The 16,215-nt window shown below is 40.6% G+C and overlaps 1 protein-coding gene across 4 annotated transcripts; it reads right to left on the bottom strand.

Annotated features, from left to right (window-relative positions):
• Nucleotides 1–671: 671 nt before the first annotated feature.
• prpsap2 (phosphoribosyl pyrophosphate synthetase-associated protein 2) lies at nucleotides 672–15,940 on the bottom strand. 4 transcript variants are annotated; one of them, XM_026166144.2, is made up of 11 exons: nucleotides 15,805–15,940; nucleotides 13,151–13,311; nucleotides 12,010–12,062; nucleotides 6,709–6,775; nucleotides 6,448–6,620; nucleotides 6,200–6,315; nucleotides 5,333–5,388; nucleotides 4,993–5,141; nucleotides 4,826–4,896; nucleotides 2,106–2,252; nucleotides 672–2,038 (listed from the first exon to the last, which is right to left on the bottom strand). In XM_026166144.2, the coding sequence occupies exons 2-11, from the start codon at nucleotides 13,231–13,233 to the stop codon at nucleotides 1,880–1,882; spliced, it is 1,074 nt and encodes a 357-aa protein (XP_026021929.1). In that variant the 5' UTR covers nucleotides 13,234–13,311; nucleotides 15,805–15,940; the 3' UTR covers nucleotides 672–1,879. The 4 variants fall into 4 exon arrangements, with proteins under 4 accessions (XP_026021929.1, XP_026021927.1, XP_026021930.1 ...); XM_080300506.1 differs by having other exon boundaries at nucleotides 1,688–1,828; nucleotides 1,861–2,038; nucleotides 4,826–5,141; XM_026166142.2 differs by having other exon boundaries at nucleotides 4,826–5,141.
• Between the last annotated feature and the right edge of the window lie 275 nt (nucleotides 15,941–16,215).

Raw genomic sequence — 16,215 nt, 5'->3', positions numbered from 1 at the left:
AGGTTCAGCTAGCTTTGCACACAGGTACATTTCAGAGCCTGTACTTTATCACTTTTACTTAAGAGGTTGAATCAGTGCTTCAGCTTTTACTGGACTATTTTTAACACTAGTATCTGTATGTCTACTTAAAGTTCGCAGCATTGTACAAACCGATGGGTGACATCATCAATATTCCATCCTTTAAATACAGTATATGATTGTAGTTACATTAAACAGATATTTCAACAATATGTCCGGACTCATTTGGTTTCATCCAGTCCACTTAGATAAAACAGTAATGACATTAAGTGTAATATTACTACATTAACCTCCTAAGACCTGAACTCTTTCATGGCAGCATTTATAATTTTTCTTTGCTATTTGGGTTAATTGGGACCAAAAGAATGTAAAAACAAAGAATTACCAATTTTTTTTTTAACCTAAAATAATGAGATCCACATATGAGGACATTTGTTTCAAATTTTGGTAGAACAGTGGCAGCATGATGTCCTCGTAGGTGGATATCAGGCTCTTGTAGAGAAAAATTACGTATTTTGGTCTCGACGTCCCAAAATGTGATGTCCACATATGTGGACGCCAGGTCCTGGGAGGTTAATATGGAAACAGCATTTCATGCTTTCAAGCAAACACGGTCCCAGTTATGAAGCTACAAACCACCACAGCAGAAGACATTTTCCTTTCATAGGTTATCTTTATTCATATTAAATCCAGAAAATAAATACAAAACATTTTGGGAGCATCTGATAAAGTGACAAAGACCCGCTTCAGTCAAGTTTTGCTAGTCAGAAAAATGCATTTTTCCTGTTTTAGCCACAGTTTGAAGTTTTATTTAAACTTGGACAATGTGTTGAAACAAACTTCTTCAGTCTCCCTCACAGGGATCTAACAATGGAAGATTTCCAGTTTATGAAGAACAACCTCAAACTTCTAACCAGAGACTGACTGCACTTTAAATCTGGAACTGGAGCGTCAGGTTTTAATCATCCAGAGCCCTCCTCAGTCTGGGAGTGTTTATTTGTGACACGAACAAATATTCAACACTAAGTATTGAGATGATGGCACATTTACATGGATGACTTACTGTCATTAAATGGAACATCCAATTATCAAGATCCAAAGACTTCCTGTTAAACGCAGGTCAACATTAGCATTTAGTAGATTTGACACCAGATTAACATCTAAACACTATGGCATCCACTCAGACGTATGGCTGCTGGGACCAGTCGAAATGAGCCGTGTTAGTTGCACATTCAGACACCACAGAAATAATCAAACACACATTTGGATTTGAACATGCACAACATGTGGTCATTAGCTGTGAAGCGTATATTCCAGAGTTGCTAACGAGGGCGAGGTGTAAAAGAGCAGCGAAGGCCTGTGTGTTGTGTCCTGTGGAAGGCACCGACATTATCAGTACAATCTCCTTTACTAATAACATCAGACACATTCAGTGCTAACAAACGAGTGCTAACATGAGCTGATTTAACCTCGACATCATTTCTATGGGGGAAAGATACAAGACAAAAGGAACTGAGGCGTGTGGAGCGCAGCCACCGGAGAGCTCGGCAGTAATCCCTTAATATCCACTGGGGACACTAATCAGAGAGTGTGTGTTTGGTCAAAGCTATGAACAAAACTAGGTGTGCTTAGATACGCATGCATGAGAGTGTGTGTTCAGTCACCACATCCTTCAGCTGCAATCAAAGGACAGGTTAGCATTCATATTCGTATGTTATGATAGAGGTAGCACTTCAGGGTGCTGACTACGCTCATCGTTCATCTATGTATCAGGAGAGGACTGAGAAGGCAAAGTGTGTGTGTGTGTGTGTGTGTGTGTGTGTGTGTGTGTGTGTGTGTGTGAGAGAGTGAGACAGGTTATTCAGTCGTCCACTCCGATGTTGCGGAACAGGTAGGACATGGACTCTCCGTTGTGGATGCGGCGGATGGCCTCTGACAGGATCATGCTGATGTCCACCGTCTTGATCTTTGGACACTGGAGCTTCTGGAGTTCGTGGGGAATCGTGTTGGTCACCACCACCTGGAGACAATGACACACGTGAGGAGGCGGCGGCCATGCTGACGGAAGCCTAAGAACGACGACTCACCTCATCGATTGCCGACTCCTCTATGAACCTGGGGGCGTCTGAGGAGAGGAGGCCGTGTGTCGCCATGACAAAAATCTTGTAGGCCCCTCTTTCCTTCAGCGTCTCCGCTGCTGCCACGAAGCTGTCCACATCATCGATGATGTCATCCTGGGGACAAACGGGCATGGTTTTAAACGTGCTGAGGACAGTCCGCCCCACCCAACCTCCTTTTGGTGTTCCTGATGCAGTGCAGTAATTTTGCCTAGCTCACCCTCCTCTCTCAGTTCTTCCCATATGGATGTTGAACTTTTATTTTTACGTTAACATCATCGGTAATTTGTTCCGGAAACTTACATTCAGTAAATCTTCTAGTGCTCCAATTAATGATCAGTTTTAGAACTGATTTGCACACTCACACCCATCCAGAACTGCAGTTTACTGAAATATGACAAAGAAAAGAATCTAATTCTCACTGAGCGTTTTCCACCTGGGACACCTACTGCAGGTAAAGCTTGTTCCTCATACTTCAGACCTGCTTATAGAACAAAATGTCTGAGTTTGCGTCAGTTAGCGACTACGCAGCTTACTGGGGCTAATCTTTGGAAAACACCCAGAAGCTGTTCTAATGGTCATCAAGCCCGGTCTGTACTGATATATACCAAGGTTTCAAAACTGCTCGTTCAGGGCACAGAGGAGCGGGATCATTTTCCACATTACTCAACAACATTCCTCCTTTTCTGACTGAGTGAAAGAGTCGACCCACACCCAGACAGTTCAGTTCGACAGGACAAAAATGAGCAAAATCACAAGATTTAATGTTACGTTATGGAAACATGTTACTGTAACAGCTGTGCAGCTATCTCCTCTTTGTCCTGCTAGTCTTTAGAGGCCAATTTCTGCAGATTACCAGTGTGACTCAATTCAACTTCATGTTTGTATGAAAGACCTGTGAGTGAGTGAGCTGGCACTCCAAGAATCATTAACCCTTTAAGACCTACCACAGAACCAAGTCTGCCAGAGCTTATATTATATTTTTACATGCTGTGGAGCCATTTTTAGGAGCATTTCAAGTTGCTATACATCAATACAACCACTATAGCCCAAATATTAATAATATGCATGCATTAAGTGCATAGTAATTACATAAATTGCAAAAAACTACAAAAAAATAAAAATAAAAATTGTATTTTTTTAACATATATTTCTAGTTAGAGAGATTTAAGAGGCTTATGCCTCAAAACTGTAAATACAAAAAAGTTGCACAAAATAGTTTCCCACCACAGGAAATTTATTTTGAGTGTCTTCATAGTTTTATTTTTGAAATACACCAATTTTTATACACTGCAGGAAAAACGAAAATAAATATTATACTGCAAATTTGCAAAAAAGCAGCATATGCGTCAAAATAAACTATTTCCAGCAGTGCAATATGAAGCATCCCAGAAACGACACAGGAAGTCATAAAGTCAAAGATAACTTTTAAAAACACCAGTATAGGCTCATGAGGCCCTGATGGTAAAAAACTACATTTCCACAAAATGACGTCACTTCCGGTTTCGGGCAGGTCATGGCGGACATGCGAGAGTTCGCGCTGATGGACGTAGGAAGTCTTACAAACAGCTGATCGGATCGGCGAAGCGTGTTTCTGGAATATTATGTTTTTGTTGCTGCTTTTTATGCAGCTTTTGCAAAGCTGTATGTGGAAGGAAACTGTGACCAAGGACAAGCTGATGGCATCAGATGTAAGTACAACTCCTCCGGTTTCATATGCAAATAAAACTATTGCGCTAGCTTACGTGGTTGCAGAGCTACCGGGATTTAAAAATAGTTATGCAAAACGGAGCGTGCTGCTCTGACCGGCTCTAAAGGGTTAATAGAAATATATTCTGTGAGGGAAACATGGAGGCTGTCCCACCTCTGCCCCGAGAGATCCAACCAGCAGTCACACAAGGACAGGATCAGCATCGTGTGCTGAGGCACTGATGCATGACAGTTTAAAATATACATATATATAAAATGTAACTGTACTTGGCTAACTGTGTTCATAGCAGGAGTTATCAGGGTATTTGTCGAGTGCTGGTATGAGTAAACAGACACAGATTAATGAAGCTGTGTAATGTGTGACAGAGATCAACATGCTTTAAACTTTAGTTTAGGGCAAAGTCACCATTCAGGTGTGTTTGAGTGTGTTTTCTAATCACTTATGACCAATAAATCTATAAGTGACACACTTTCATACTAACTACTGCACCACAGAGACGACTCCTGATTGGCTAGACTCGCTTTCTCACAGTTTCCTCTCAGTCTTTGTGAAAACGAGATGACTGCTAATGGTAACGCTGTGCTTACATCTAATGCTGGTTCACCTCAAAAAGGATTCAGCGAGTGAAAGGGTGGATTTCATTTTGAAGTAATTAAAGGACTTTTCCTCACAGCAGTTCATGCTGATCATGTTCGTGTTCGTTTGGGGCTTTTTTGTTAGACTGTTGATTAATTGGAGGGAGCAGCCACCACGAGTCAGGAAGTTGTCAGGAAGCTCACAGCTACATCCTCTCAGCAAACTACTACCTCTCACTGTTACTGTGAACTCATTATGGCTGCAGGTACCGCTGACCGACTTCTCAAAGTGCTGCCTCAGTTTCCTGCAGCCACTTTCACTCACACGCATTTTCAAGTGGGTCGATTTGACATATTGTCTACATTGACATCCCAAAATTCAGAAACTGTGCGTCATCTCTCACCACTATGATGGCGATGCGTCCTCCGACGTCTCCCACCACAGTGATGGGGGGCTTCTCTTTAGGGATCAACACTGGAAGGGAACACAGACAGTGAGTCCTGCTGTGATTCATACAGGGTGCACAAAGTCCTGCGTGTGACGAGTTCTTTGCAAGTGTGCGTGCATTACATGGTATCTCCATGCTGGGGTGAATGGCTCCGGTGGTCTTGACGGTGGGTGGGGAATGTCGGCCGTCTACTTGGTCTGATTCGGCGTCCTGAGCTTCTCCGTGGATCACTGCGATACCCAGACGCAGCCGCTCGGCGAACGACTGAGCCCTGCGCACACCAAGTCAGCAGCGCTTCACAACTTACTCCAATACAAGACACACAGAAACCAGCCTGAACTCATGTCACACTGTGACAAAAATAAAAGCACTACAAAAAGGAAGTGAGCAACAAGCTGGCCTCATCAGCAATGGTAACACAGATAAAGGCGACTTCGTACAGACGAGAGGAGATGAGCCTACCTTTTGGCAGAAGCTGGCGACTTGGCAACAATCACAGCGTTTCGGTAGTCGGGGATCTGAGGGGGAGGAGACACAAAACTGAGGTCAGAGTTACATACGGTTAAGCACACAATAGCTTATCCAATCAGAACTCAGGAAGCAAGAATATCAAGCTTCTTTGTTTCTCTACGTGTTTAATATATGTTCATATCCAGGTGTCAGCAGGCATGCCTGGATAGATAGTTTAGCAGGTGTGTACTGCAGGTTACAGACTCCTAAATTTAAATTACATCCTAAATAATATCCCAGTATAAAAATGGACAAACTGGTCTGTTTAAAGAAAGTTCAAAACAAGTTTCTTTGTTGTATAAGGTGACCTTTGTCCATGTGCTACTTCCAGCAGAAGTGATGGTGTTTCAGGTGTGATGGTGCTCTGCAATATTACACTGGACCAGGTAGCTTTGGACCTTGTTCCCATTTACTAAACTGATTTTGTATGTAATAGCAGGCAGAGAGCCCCTAACGTCAGCAAAACAGCCTTGCTAATATGAACACTGTAACTGGGTGGATGCTCATGCTAGATGTGGTGCAAGTGTCAAAGAACGATGTCAGGAAAATACAGCTAATCCCTTCAGACTGGCTTTTGTTTACGAATGAAATTAGTAAGGAAAACGTGGCCATCTCGGGCACAGAAGCCCCTCCCACCTGCTCCCACCCGAGTCAGCCAATCAGAAGTAAGCTTAAAGGGAGAGGAGCTAAAATGACACACAAGAGATGAACTAATGTAGAAAAGTATCAAAAAAGCATCAAATTTGTTAAAGTTAAGACTAGAAACAATAAAAGTGATAGAAATGAGGCGTGTGTGTCACATCTGTTTTTAGAAATGACCTCTTCCTGGATATATTGCAGCAGAAACGGGGAGGCTCTCAAATTGTCCACTGGGATGTTGAAGAAGCCTTGGATCTCTTTCTGATGGAGGTCCATGGTGATGAGGTGGGTGAGGCCTACACAAACATGGTCATGTCAGCTTGTAACATGTCTGTGGTTTGTACAGATCATGTATTTGAAATACTACGATATGTGACATTGAATAGTGTCCTGTCTTCTTCTTGAGTGCTTTAAAGGGACAGACTCACCAGCTTTACACATCATTGATGCAACAAGCTTGGACACGATGGAGCCCCTCTTCCTCATCTTACACTGCTTGCTGTAGGGGAAGTAGGGGAGAACGCCCGTGATGCTTTTGGCGCAGGACGTCCTGCATGCGTACACCATGATCAGCATCTCCATTATGGTGGTGTTCACGTCCCTGAAGTGCAGAGAGACAAGCAGACGATTACACGTGAGGGACACGTTTCTGGGGAAACGTCCAAATAAATATTTGTCTTCTCTCTTACTTTGACATCGTTTGGATGACAAAGACATCTTTGCCTCGCACCGACTCTTGGATCTGTACCCGCGTTTCTATGGAAACAAAAAGCGGATGTGAGAAGGAAAGAGCAGAGAGAGAATGTGCGCGCACACAAACATGCACTGAGCCTCACCGGTACACGCCCCCTAACAAAGCCTACAACAGCCTGTCAGCCTCATTACCACCTCCACCCTCACTGTCCTAAATCGTAGACACTAGCATTCCAAAAATGTGCTTCCCAGGAAAAACAGATGAGAAAACAAAATACTTTCCACACCTGAGAGCTACGCCCACGTTTTATATACAGACCAGGTCTGCTGCTGATGACCAACCGATCGGTCATTTTAAGGAGAAGGAAAAATAAGAGTAGTGGACTAATCTAAAAGTAAGAAAAACATTCTAACGAGAACACAAAGGCTGGTCATAGAAATGTTACACCGACCATGAAGAGCGTGGTTGAGCATTGCTACAATCGCATACAACTGCTCATTTATGTCAAAGCTTTGCTTGTTAACATTGTAGGAGCTGATGAGCCAGAGCAGCAACAACTCCTGAGTCACACATATCCCTACTACACACTGAGAAAGAAACACAACCCCTCCGGACATGTTAAACCATTACACCGTTAAATCTCCGTTACTGTTACCACACTGTCAGCTGAACTGAGAAAAACTGGATTAAATACTTTGCTGTGTATAAATGGAACAAGCTACAATATTTCAAGTCTGTCTGCAACTACTCATGTTTTCTTAATTTGTTACGTATAATGTGTCATTTTAATGTGTAGCAGTCCATCTTAATGTTTGTACTTCGTGCTTTCATTTAAACACACAGGTCTCAAGGACACAATCAGGTCTCCATCATGTGTCACAAAAGAGGTAATAAAATGCAACGTGTTTCAACATTAGATCCATATATTAGTGTAAGTTGAGTAAATATGGAAATTTAAGGTTATGGAATTTGCATTTTTAATATGCCCATGATGCAGTTATTTATTATTAGTAGTATTATTAGAAGAAACTAACATAGTAAAGTAGCTACAGATTGTTATTTGCAATTGTATCCTAATGCTGGACTAAAAAAAAGCTTGTAAAGGGGTTTAGCTGCGTCACTACACAGCATGTTGTACAGTAGCAGCACAGACCGCTGCAGGTCACTGACAGCAGTAATGGCAACAGCACAGCCCTCAGATATGCAATATATCTCCCTCCATAAATTCAACGCCATGCATTTATGGAGGGAGGTGCACATGGTGTCATGTTTTAAACAGCCGTATTCCTCATTATGGTTCAACCCTTCTGTCTGTGTTGGGAAAACTGTTTACTGGAAACAATGGCTTACAAAGGGAAAACACAATACAGGTGATTTATGTACAGAAATCATGGTTAGAACTAGAGGAAAATAAGATGGTACACAGATTTTACTTTATTGCATATAGGTTTCTACTTACCAATAACATATGCTGGAAATGTCAAGCAGAACCAGAAAGCGTTATACAATCTGGGACTCTAAATGCATTTTCCCATTTTGGAAAATAAGATTACAACGTTACAACAGTGTCACCAGGAATATGCCTACTGGGGGACCAACAGTAATGCCTAATATTTCCAAACACCAGAGTACAGCGATCCAGGTACAAGGCTGACTGCGATTCATATGAACATGCTGCTGGCCAGGCTAACTGACGATACCGAAAACTCTCTTGCAGGGACGATCTGACGCCACGAAGGAACGCAGATTCTGAGAAACACTTTTTTTTGTTTGTCACGGTTTTGTTCCCTCTGAGGACGTATGTAAAAACATGAAGCATTTCTTTTATATTATTATTTTGGTATGATATGTGCTGACCTGGCTGCTGTATGTTGTAAGTTTTGTAATTAGTTTGTTTGTTATAAAAATAAAAAGGATAAATGACATAAAGGTTGCAGCTGGGGGAATAACTTGAGTGACAGCTTCAGCTTTTCTTGCTGGGCTAACAACTTGACACAGGGCCACTTTCTTTATTGGTTAGTATTATTGGTTAGTACCAAGTGCCTTTTCAGGGTCAAATTCAAGCACTTTTTAAGCACTTTCAAGGTCCATTTTCAAGCTTTTCCAGCCCCCTCCCTCCCGCCAAAAAAAAAAAAAAAGAATGCATGCTTCAATTCGCATCACCTCAGTAAGACCATGTGAACATTAAAACAAATCATCCCAGGTGAACTTAAACACCTTTGTTCCCCTTTTGTTAAGACATAGAAAAACGTACAACACAAATATACTGCAAAAGGAAACGGTCGCCTTATCGTGTATAAACTCAAAATGCACATTTCACTTAAAAATTAAGATGTGAACAAATCAACTTGTTAGATTCTCCTGTTGGAAAACAAAAAAGAAATAAATAAGTCTTCTCATCAGATATTGATGCTTCTTTCCTGTGTGACAAGAAATAGGAGACAGATATTTGTTTGTTTTTTAAGTTAATTCCCAATAAAACCACATGGATCACTCATATTACCATTATTTCAAATACTCCAAAAAGCTGGTGTCCAGGGTTTAACTGGCTGTTTTTGACTACTTTTGATTTGGCCTCTATATTTCACCTTTAAAAACTGTTTATCTTGCCAATCTGTTATTTTCTCATTTTGACATAATGTGTCAGCACAATTTATCTAAATTCAGACAAAATGTAAAATACGAGTAGAAAGTGATATTTTTGACTGTAAAAACCACAAACATGTTTAACGAATCATTTTCATAACTTGAAATGAAAATAGAAATTTTACATTTTTAAAAAATATGCACAAGTTTTGCAAACAACAAAGTTATGTGGTTATATAGAACAATCAAGTGTTCTGCATCAAATAAGAAGGCACAGAAATTATTTATGCAACTCCAAAAAATAGTTTGTGTCACTATAACACATGAGAACAGCTCCGGGATAAACCTGCAGGTCTGACAGCAGCTGTGTCACTCAGCGTTTACACTGCAGTCTGCCTTTGGTGGCTTTAAGGCAGCAACTGTTCACTAGTAGAACTGACACACAAAACAAAACAACGACTACACACTAACTACACAAGACAACACACTAACCTGAGACTCCAAACACGGCAAACGTCACAAACCTCTCAGTATCAAAACTCTCGCTCTCTCGCTCTCTGTCACTCCTAAAGCTTCCGTCTCCTCCCAAACAACCAGATGCCACATGTTGCCATATCATTTTTTGATTGGTCGACATGGTACATTTTTCCACCAATAGGGAAGGAGTGTTTTTTCCTTTTCTTTTTTCACTCAGAAGCAAAGCGTGTTTGCTAGCGCTCTCCTTAGAAAACGCTGTTTTTATCGTTTCTTCCGGAGTAAACAGCTGTTTTATTCAGAAAAAAACAAACAAACAAACACCGGTTTTACGTGGCCTATCAACACAGTTTAAACACTGGTATGTAGTTTGAAGTCCGCACGTTGACCCAAGTTGAAATGGAGACTTTGGCTCCGTCAACCCCAGAGGGTTAATCAGAAAGCCTAAGTTAGCTAGTTATGCATCGGGCTAATGTTAAGTAACGTTAGCTAAGTTCACAGCATATTCCATAACAGCGCTGCCATACTGCATCACACTCAGTGCGTTTCAATCATTTCTCCAGCGAGTTTGATAGCAAAATAATAATAATCATAATTTTAAAAAATAGCATGTGTAACGTACACGTACTGGAAAATTATTTACTAGGACTCACCTATCATGCTGGAGAGCGCAAACTCCGCCATTGTTGTTTTCCATCAAACACTCATTAAAACAGCAGCCTACAGGTATGTTAGCGCACTCATCCCCGACTGTCCGAGGGAGGGGCGGGGTCACACGTTGAAACAGACGTAAGGCAGCCAGGCGGGGAAATTTTTCGTTTACATTTTGTGACTCATTTTATTTTTATATCTGATAAGAAAACTATTCAATCAGATAGTTATTTGTGGTGAATGAAATACAGCTACACTTTCAAGCACTTTTAAGCACCACATCTGAAATTCAAGCACTTTTCAAATCCTTGAAAATTCAATTATGCATTTTCAAGGATTTCAAGCACCCGTACGAACCCTGTCAAACCCATTCCCAAACACCAGTAATGAGAGAAACTGTTCCAGTGGTGAATAATGCGAAATGCTTCGCGTTCTACTGCTTAGAAACTTTTAAAAGTCAGCACAGTCATGGCCCAGTACAAGCCCAGTACAAGCCCAGTGGACGGTTGTGATCTTCTAAGAGGAAATTTATTTGCAACAGGAACAGACTCAGTTGAAACGGTGACCTTGTGTCTAGCACTGCTGTCATGAAAGGGGAACAAGAAGTGTTTCAGTTTCTGCTTTAAACGCTCTCACAAGCTCAACGATAAATTTAAACCTACACTTTTGAAGCATTTTATTAAATGTACAAGGAGAAAACTCCACAAATACAAGCAGAAACACTTATATAGTATGTTCCATAAAAATTTGTCACTTTTTAAGGGGAACATTTTTTTTCAAGAAACCTAAATCGTGTGACTTGCAGCTGATTAAAGGAAGTTTTTGTACAAAAATCAAAGACTTTGTTTCTAAACGTTTGAGATATTAAATATAGGATGGCAGTACTAACTGTTGGTGGGTGAGAAGGATTGAATAATACTAATAAAAAATGTCACGACACTACATATCATACACTTTACAACAGACTTGAAAGAATTCAAAGAACATGAAGCTTTAACTTTGAAGTTAAGGTAACCTGATGACAAACACAGTAAAACTAGAAATCATTTTTCAGTTTGCAATTTACACGATCTCGTCCGCTTTAGTTCGGATGAGGTTTGTGTGATAGAGCCGAGACGGCACCAGAAGGCTGTAAGCTTCATGTATTTGGAATTACAGCCGCAGCTAACAGCATTCCCCAGCACTTATTACTCTGCCATGTATTTTCATTTAGGTTGTTGTTGTCCATCACATCAATGTCCACCGCCCATTTTTACCTGGTCATCTAATTGTCAAAAGCCCAGAGAATTAATTTTGTTCCAAAACAGTTGCAGATATAATTTTTGTTAATCGACAAAGCAGTGAGCTACATATAATATTCTTTTTTATGCAGATGATGCGTGTCCAACTCTTCTATAACTCCTGTACTCTGCCTTTATAGAGGTTTTCACTGGAACCTCATTCTCAGCATTCATTACTCGCAGAGCTATTTCCAAATAGAATCTTTTCATTTAAGCATTTTCTAGCTGCTACAGCTTTAAACTAGGAAGACACTAAATGATTGTTTTTAAAGAATCTTGTAGCATGTATTATTATATGAGCTTACCTCTGTTAGCTTCCTGGTACACCTGCACCTTGCCAAGCTCCACCCCTAAACGCCTGAGAAAGAAAATGACAAAACAACAGTTAATAAGTTTGTTTAAAGTTGAAACAAAAAAATGAATTTTTAAAAAAACAACCCACAACCAAATATATGTATAACATTTAAAAAATGTACTATTCATTTGGAAATGCAATAAGAAGCAGTGTTTACATCCTGGTGCACAGTGAGGTATTTAGTGTCCACTAAAGCAGCCAAACACTGTTTGTTCTATAAACACATGCAGACTCAGATGTCCTTGTGCAGTCCAGGTTTGGACTCTGTGCATTTAAAGTACGTTTGGACTGTAGGAATTTTCGGTTTACACAGAACATGATGAAACACTAACAAAGCAACCACACACGTTCTGTTAAAATGAGGCTACACACCCTTTACCCATTATTAGTTTAGCTCTGCAGACAGCTGTCTTTTGAGTCTTTTATCTCCCTTTTAATTAGAAAACGGTTCCTTTTTTAAAGGTTTATGCAATGATGGGAGTTAAGCGTATTTGATGAGCTGGTGACAGGGAAGGTGGGCAGGACAATCATCCTGTTGTTTTGGGAAGGTGGCTAAAAACAGAAAAGACAGCACATAAGGACTGCGTATGTAGGCTCATGCTATCAATAAACACACATGTTAAACAGAAGAAGCATTTAAAGCTCCAGGTGAATCTCCAGAACTGGGAATATAAGGTCATCCTTAATAATCATTTATTTTGGCACTCTGGGGTAATACAATTTATGTAGACTAGAAGACTCTGAACATGAACCTCATAAAGAACACACCTGAGTTACAGAAAGAAACCTTATGCATCGACATTGATCATTTTCACTGTTTAAACACACACTGTGAGAGGGGCATGTTTAATCTGACACCAAGCTGCAGGAAACTGTCATTATTAACCATTACTGTTGTTGAGTGATTTTGCTAGCTTTGAGGAAGCAAGAGCAAAACATGTCTTCTTGACACATGTGAGTTTAAATGTCCCTTTTTTACCATATGAGACAAAAGAAAGGAGACCGAGATTCTCCTGGAGGACGTGTATGGGCTTTGACTCTAAAATAACCCGTCTTGCTTTGTGTGTCTGAGTGCATGTCTAAGAACTTACTCTGCAATCCTCTTGCCCAGCTCACGGCTCGAGGGGTGCGAGTTGGCGGTGAAGATGACCAGGCCACCCTTGGTGTGGTTCATGTCTCTGGGGTCTCGGCCGCTGCTCTCCCCACACTCAGGCAGTGGATCCCTGGGCACCCACGCTGCACTGAGCCCTTCCTGTAACAAAAGAGGAGGGCGGTTACTTCCTTTAAAAAAAGGTCCTCCAAAAAATGGAAACAGGAAACAGATTTGGTTTAGTCCTTAAAGACGTACAGTCAAAATGCCACCTGTAAACTTAATGACTGCAACATCATTTAACACCTCAGTTTGTAATATTGATTACAAGCTTAACATGTAAACTTTTTATGAAATCTCAAGGAAAATTAAAAATAGACAGAAAAAATAATGGAATAAATCCTAGATTTAAAACTAAAACGTTGTCGTTTTACTGATGTCAAGTCCAGGAACCATTTTTCTTCTAAATGGTTTAGTGGTCACTGCCAGACTTCCCTCTTTTTAAATGATCGAGAACAGTGCTTAGTTTCAATGCACAGCAATCACCACTCTCACAATTACTGAAGTCTGACACTCACTCTGCAAACTAATGTTCACGGATTTAAACAAGTTTCTGGTAACAGCAGCCTCCACCACTGAGCGACAGCACTGTAGGATTCATGGTAGAATCCTTTTTTCCACAATATCATGAATAAAATGCATATTGGTTAAAACAACATTGGCTCTCACAAAGAATCATGTGATCCTGCAGAAAGCAGATACCACAGCTTTGCAATGCAAGCCCCGTTTACCCAGTCACACAAAGGTCCTTTTTCTATGCCTGTCTCACATGTGCAATTCAATTCAATTTATTTATACAGCGCCAAATCACAACAAGTCGCCTCAAGGCGTTTTATATTGTAAGGTAGACCCTACAATAATACATTTAGAGAAAAACCCCAACACTCACATGACCCCCTATGAGCAGCACTTTGGCGACAGTGGGAAGGAAAAACTCCCTTTTAACAGGAAGAAACCTCTGGCAGAAGCAGGCGGGGGGGGGGGGGGGGGGGGGGGGGGCAATCTGAACCGGTTGCAGCCGGCCGTATGTGCACACATACTCACACTCCAGTAGTTGCACTGGAAGCAACTGGGGGTTCATTATCTTGCCCAAGGATATTTTGACATCCAGACTTGGTAGCGACTGGTAGACAACGATCTACCCCCCAAACCACGGCCGCTCCAAATCATTAGCCAATGAGCAAGTGCTTTCATCCATACAGTCTGCTTGGTTTTGTTTGTTTTTGTTTTACAACCAACACGCATCTCAAGAACAGGACTTCAGAAACCAATGGCTGACATCACAGAAGTTGCATCCATGTTTTATAACAACTATGATCCAAATATATGCAACTCCCGCCAAGTTAAACCATTTCAATAAAAATATACCAAACATCTAAATGTACAAAGTCTAGAAGACTAACATTATGTAACAAAGTAACATTTAATGATTTCAAAATTTTGGTTCCCCAAAACACAATTATTAAAGAAGGAAGAAAAAAAAACAGAAAAAGACCCAGTGTCCCACTCACTGGATAAAACAAACAATGGCAAACAGCCCAGGAGAAAGAGAAATATGTGGCCAATGTGGTGGCTGCAGCAGCATTTAGGACAGTAAATGGTAACCATGCAGTTTTTTGTGTGTACTTTGAATTGATTTAAATTTGAGTATCAGATTACCACGTGTGGGACTGGGACAGGTGGTTTGTTGTTCATTTTATTTGCTTGTCTTTGTTTATGTTAAAATATGATAAATATATTTTCTTTTTAAGGTAAGAATTAAACAAAAAGGGAATAAGCTTTTATTATGGGGGGGCTCCTTATCTTTTTTTTTTTTTAAACACAACACTATCCACATCTACTCAGATGCCACTTTTAGCTTAAAAATTCATGCTTCTCTTCACAGTGCCTTACACGTCTGTCTTGCTGAATAAAAGGACTTGCATATGCATTAGAAACAAAAAAAGGTTATAGTTTGGAGTATATGCAGCAGGAAAGGCTTTTATTAAACAGGTTTGCATGTGCATGCATATTACAACTGTAGAACAATAGAGAAAGCAAAGAGACTGGGAAACAATGAAGTGTCAATACAAACCCAAATGTATGCGACCACTCTATTAACCATTTATTTAAATACAAAACACTGTTTTGAGAGGTGCACGACGTTTAATAAGGTCCCTCTATAGCATGTAATAGGTGGTATAAACAGTACAAACAGTCACGACATTAGCTTCCTCGTGTTGCTAAGCTAGTCGGATTTCACAGTGCATGATGCCATTTGTTATTCTGGAATGAATACGTTAAGAAGTCAAGCTGCGTGGTGAAACTGTGTCTGCATGACTATTATACACAAGAAAGTAGAGGAATAACAGCCCATTCAACCCCAGCTACCACCAAAATGTATAGCTGTAACATCATGATATAGCTTTAGGCTAGCCTGTGTTACCATAAGTACTAACGCGATAGCTCAACACATAATGGCAAGCCAAAGCTCCTGACTGCGCGAGTTGATTCTTCACGCGTCGGAAAGCAAGCCTGTCTGTACGGTAGGCAGAAAACACAACCTTTTTTTTTTTTTAATCCAATAAATGAAGCAAAACTAACACGACTCCTCACCAGCTTGTGTGTTAGATCCGGTTACAACCTGCAACCAACAGTATTTGATTGTACGAGCCTCCGTCGGGCTCTTTCCAACCTGTTCCCCTGACTCGAACAGACTGTGAGGTTCGGTTTTGACGGACGTATGACTCAACCAATCAAAGACTAGAAAATTCTAAAGGGTCGGCCTTAGGCTGCATTCAAGTACTCTGAAAAATATTACATTTAAAACCCGTAGACAAGACGAGTTATTGGAGACAAGCGATTTTTTTTATCATTAGTCGCAATTACATGTAAAATGCTAAACGGAATACATTTTTCAGCGAGGTTTATTAATATGTTGTATTTCTCCTTCATGTTTATTCGCTAAATCTTGTTTCAAATTGCCTACAACTGAGGTTGGCTAATTTTCAGAATTTCCTGAAGATG

The sequence above is a fragment of the Astatotilapia calliptera genome, chromosome 4 (genome assembly GCF_964374335.1).
Source record: "Astatotilapia calliptera chromosome 4, fAstCal68.1, whole genome shotgun sequence".
Taxonomy (NCBI): domain Eukaryota; kingdom Metazoa; phylum Chordata; class Actinopteri; order Cichliformes; family Cichlidae; genus Astatotilapia; species Astatotilapia calliptera.
This window is presented reverse-complemented; position numbering and strand designations above follow the sequence as displayed.